The sequence below is a fragment of the Parus major genome, chromosome 27, assembly GCF_001522545.3.
Source record: "Parus major isolate Abel chromosome 27, Parus_major1.1, whole genome shotgun sequence".
Taxonomy (NCBI): domain Eukaryota; kingdom Metazoa; phylum Chordata; class Aves; order Passeriformes; family Paridae; genus Parus; species Parus major.
In genome coordinates, this window is record NC_031796.1 from 597,754 (window position 1) to 602,613 (window position 4,860).

Consider the following 4,860-nt stretch of genomic DNA (forward strand, 5'->3'; position numbering starts at 1 on the left):
TATGGCTCTCCCCTCGGCGGATTTTACAACCCGCATTCCACGACCTGCACATTTTTACTTTACAGCTTAACCCGGGCTCTTTTGCCTTTTTTTTTTTCTTTTTTCCCCCCTTTTTTTCCCTTTTAATGACTGGATCTTTTCTTCTTAAAGAGATAAAAAAAAAAAAGCCGAGAGAAAAGGGGGTTGAGTTTGGGGGGGAAAAGGGGAGAAGGAGAGGTGGAATTTGTGGAGGAGAGGCCGAGGGCTGCTGCTCCAGGGGAGGAACACGTTCCACGCCAGATCCGCGCAGGATTTACACCCAGAGATCACAAACAGCAGATTGTAGAGTAATTCCCCATCAGGAATCCAGGAAATGTCGGGTGGAGGGGGAAAATCAGGAGCTGGGCCCTTTCCAAGCCCCGCTGGAGGGTGGTGGCCAGCCTGGGGAGAGAGCTGAGCCTCTTCCCATCCTCATCCTCAAAAAAAGAGCAGTCAGGGGAGGGGGAAGAACCCCCCCGAGAGCCCCAGAAATGCCCAAAACGCCCCAAATTCCCTGGAAGGATTAAAAGCATCCCGCACCTTCCGGGGCATCCCGATGATGACAGCTTTAGGAGAGGACAAACTGGGATTTGTGGAGGTTGCAGATGTCTCTGCCTCTCCCCGGCTGCGTTTCCTCTCTCATTTCCCCCCAAAATATCCCAAATTTCTGGTGTCTGGATGAAAATCGAGGCAGGAACTCGGGAGTCTGGCCGGGGCAGGAAACTTTGTGAACTTTGTTGTTCGCTCCCAGGCTCAACCGGGACGAGGGGAAATTAAAGCTCCGCTGCTTTGGGGGCTGCGAAAAACCTCGAAAAGAAGGAAAATCCTCAAAAAATAATTAAAATTTCATCCCGGGTCTCGCAGGGTTCTTCCTCTGGTGCGGCAGCTCTTGATCCGCGCGTCAAAAAGGCAAAAAAACCCCCAAATTAAAGCTCCCCAAACCCCTCTGAACTGACCCAAATCTGATTTTTTTTGGGCAGGAACGGACAGAAAACGCGGCCGCCAGACCTACACCAGGTACCAAACCCTGGAGCTGGAGAAGGAATTCCACTACAATCGCTACCTGACCCGGAGGAGACGCATCGAGATCGCCCACGCGCTCTGCCTGACCGAGAGGCAAATCAAAATCTGGTTCCAGAACCGCCGCATGAAGTGGAAAAAGGAAAATAAAACCTCCTGCCCCGGCTCCAGCGGGCAGGAGAAAGCGGACGCCGAGGAGGATGAGGAGGAGTGAAAAAGGAAAGGAGAAGGGAAAAAAAAAAAAAAAATGGGAAAAGAGAGAAGGAAAATGAGCGGGGAGGAGAAAAAAGAAGCGTTAAAAAAATGGGGGGAAAAAAATAAATTAAAAAAAAAAAAGACTATATATAAAAAATAAATGATAAGCGCATAAATAATTAAACCCCTAGGAGTGATGCGTTGTGTGTGATGACACTGAGGGAAAAAAAAATACTACCTATATTAAAATGTCTTTTTTTGTTGTTTTTCGGTTGTTTTTTTTGTACAATAGAATATCTACCTATTAAATGTGGCTTTAGACTCGGGATAGACACATTTTATTTCCCTACGTGAGCCTTCCTCTAGCACCAGTAATTTGTAAAATCTCCGTTTGTACTTCGCTGTGTACTCTATTTTTAATTTTTTGGGGGGGAATATTTTATTTTTTTGGTGGGGTGGGCGGGTTTGAAATGACGTGGTCGTGTTTAGCACCTTTAATTTAGAAAATGTGACCCGAAAAGCCTGAATGCAAATTACATTTAGCTCGTAGAGTCCTGTACATAATAAGAATTATTATTCCTCCTTCCTCCCTGGAACCTCTGTGGTTCTTTTCTCCTTGCGATGCTCTTTTTGTCTCTGTGGATATTTTTACCTTCGTTGTCGGAGCCTCTACGGGGGAAAAAAAATGGGGAAAAAATAATAAAAAATAAGAAAAAAAAAGAAGAGGAATTAATATTGTGCTACGTCAAATGTTGTATATCGAAGTAGCAAATTATTTAATGGCGCCGCGTTGCTATTTTGTTATTATTATTAATTATTATTATTATTATTTTTTCTTTTGTCTGTGATTATTATTCTTGGAAATAAAGAGGAGATCTCCAATAATCCCCGGAGCGTTGGGTGCTTTCCTCTTCGGTTTATTAAAAACAAGGTTTTTTTGGGCTGGATTTGAAATAAAGGCGATGAAATCTCCTTTTATCCCGATTTATCACCCGAATTTCTCCCCTTTTCCTTTGGGGCAGCCAATCCCTTGAAGATATCGGTGATTTTTGGGGAGATTTGGCGAATATCCTGAGAAATAATTGAATTTCGGGGCTCTGGAAATGCGGGCTGCGCTCTGTTTCCTCTCCCTATTTCTGAGCGAGGTAAAAACGAACTAAAAAAAAACAAAAAAAGGAATTGAAAAACCCCAAAATCTCCCTAAAAAAAAAAATAAAACCTTCCCGCACCTCGTTTTAATTCTTCTCGTAATTTCGCTCCATTTCTCCGCTCCTTTGGCCATTTCATTTATTTCTTATTTTCTTTTTCAGGTTCTCCCTCCGCCCTTCAATGAGTGCAACCCTTTCATTAACACCAAATAACATCAAGCATCAAAGCGCAAATAAAATTAATTAAAGCAATTAAACGCGGGGAAGAGGAAGGAGGAGAAGAAGGAAAAAAAAAAAAAAATTAAAAAAAAAATAAGAATCGAGCGGGGAAAACAAAAGGAGAGGAAATTTCAGCCCTTGAGCTTCTCCCCCACCTTTTTCCCCGCCCTGTTTGTTGATTTATTTATTTCTTTTGAGGATAAAGAAGAGGAGGATGCTCGGGATTTTATTCCGGGAGGTGCAGAGGGAAAGGGAATTTTTTTTTTAAAAAAAAAAAATTATAAAAAAATTAAAAAATAAAATAATTAAATAAAAAAAATTAAATAAAAAATAATTAAATAAATAAAATAATTAATTAAATAAAATAATTAAATAAACACAATAATAAAATAAATAAAATAATAAAAAAATTAATAATGGTAATGGTAATAGCAATAATAATAGCGATAATAATGATAATAATAATAATAAACTATATATACACGTTAAAAAAAAACATAATAAACCGAACAAAAAACCCCCAAAAATACAAACAAAAAAAAAACCACCCCAAAAACCCCAAAATCAACCCAAAAAAACCCCAATTTTGGGAGTTCTGGGAGGATTTGGCGGTGGCAGCTCCGCTCCTTCCCCACCTCCCACCACCCCCAGATGATTTCCTGCCCTCGGGGGGGTTTTTTTTTGTCTCCCCCCAAAAATTCAGGCGCCTCCTCGGGGTTTTGAGCGCCCCCAAATTCCCTCCTGGCGCTCCCCGGTGATGGGAATCCCGAATTATTTAAAGCATCCCGAAATTCCCATTTGGAGGGGGAAAAACCAGGGAAAAAAAAGGGGAAAAAATCCAATTTTTTAAAATTTTTTTACCTCCCCCTCCCATCTCTGCAGCCCCGAGGCTGAGGAAGGGGTTTGGGGAGGGTGGAAATGAATAAATATATGGAAAAATAAAAGATTCCAGAATTTTCCCGTCTCTCTCCCTCTCCTGGAGCCCTGGAGCTGCTCCCATCCCCCCCCCGGGCAGGACCCCTTGGGGGGGGCAGCGGGAATCCAGGAGAATTCCAGGGAAAATGGGGAAAAAACGGGATTTAATTGGATTTAATTGGATTTAATGGGGCACGGGGGGAGCGCTGGGCACCCCAAAACCCCCGGGGACACCGGGGGGACACCGAGGGGTCCCGGGGGGGCTTTGGCAGCGGGGACCCCTCCCCAAAACCCCTCTCCATCCCCAGCCGCGCTTTTCCTGCTTTTATTTCACCCAAAAAACCTCATTTCGACCTAAAAAAATCCCGATTCCGCCTCCTTTTGCCCCTTCCAGCCTCAAAGGTGCCAATTTTGACCCAAAAAAGGGGGGATTGAGCCCAAAACCGGGGCGAACCCGGGCGTTTTTCTGCGTTTCAATGCGACCCCAACCTCCAGCTCTTTATTCTGGGGGGGTTTTATTGTTCCAAAAAATCCATTTTTTTCCCTCTCCCCACCCCCCAACTCCAAGCTGAGGATGGGGTGATGTGAAAAAAAAATAATTTAAATATCCCCGAACCTCCTTTTTTTTTATAGATATATTTTTTTTCCCTAAATATTTTTTGTTTATAAAAAAAAAAATCCAAATTAAAAAAAAAAATCCAAATTAAAAAAAAAAATCCAAATTAAAAAAAAAAATCCAAATTAAGAATAATAATAATAATAATATATATATATAAAAAAAAAAAGATGGCGGCTAAGAAAAAGACTGCTGTTAAACCGGTCATGAAGAAATGCAATAAATTCCTTGTTGTTTTATGAAAATTTACAACTTTGTGATAGAACTTTATGAGTGGCTGGGTTCTGGGATTGGCCAGAGCCGGTCATGTGGACTGCTAACCGTGAACATGAACTTTTTATTATTTCCCATGTGGTTATATTGCACCATTCTTCTGTCCGCTGCACCTTGGGTCGGATCAGTGTCCTCTGTAGGGCTCTCGCCCTCTCTTTACATTTTTTTTTTGCAACTTTTTTTGTGTATAAGCTCGGCAGGGCTAAAAAAGAGGGGCAGAGGGGAGGGGGGGGAGCGTCAGCGAGCACCCACAAGCACCCCTGGGCACGGCTCCTGCCCGCCTGGCCACACACTTCTACCCGGTTTGATCAATTTTATTTTTAATTTGATTATATCGTAATTTTTGGGTAATTTTTTGGGTATTTTTTTGGTATTTTTTTGGTATTTTTTTGGTATTTTTTTGGTATTTTTTAATATTTTTAGCGGGATTTGTTGGGGGATTTTTTGGGGATTTTT

The 4,860-nt window shown here is 42.0% G+C and overlaps 1 protein-coding gene across 1 annotated transcript; it reads left to right on the plus strand.

The window, feature by feature from the left end:
* Positions 1-795: 795 nt before the first annotated feature.
* On the plus strand, positions 796-1,264 carry LOC107215255 (homeobox protein Hox-A7; the record flags this gene model as incomplete). The annotated part of the gene is made up of 2 exons (XM_015651290.1): positions 796-895; positions 999-1,264. Coding segments are annotated over 2 exons (354 nt in total), but the record flags the coding sequence as incomplete, so codon positions are not given.
* Between the last annotated feature and the right edge of the window lie 3,596 nt (positions 1,265-4,860).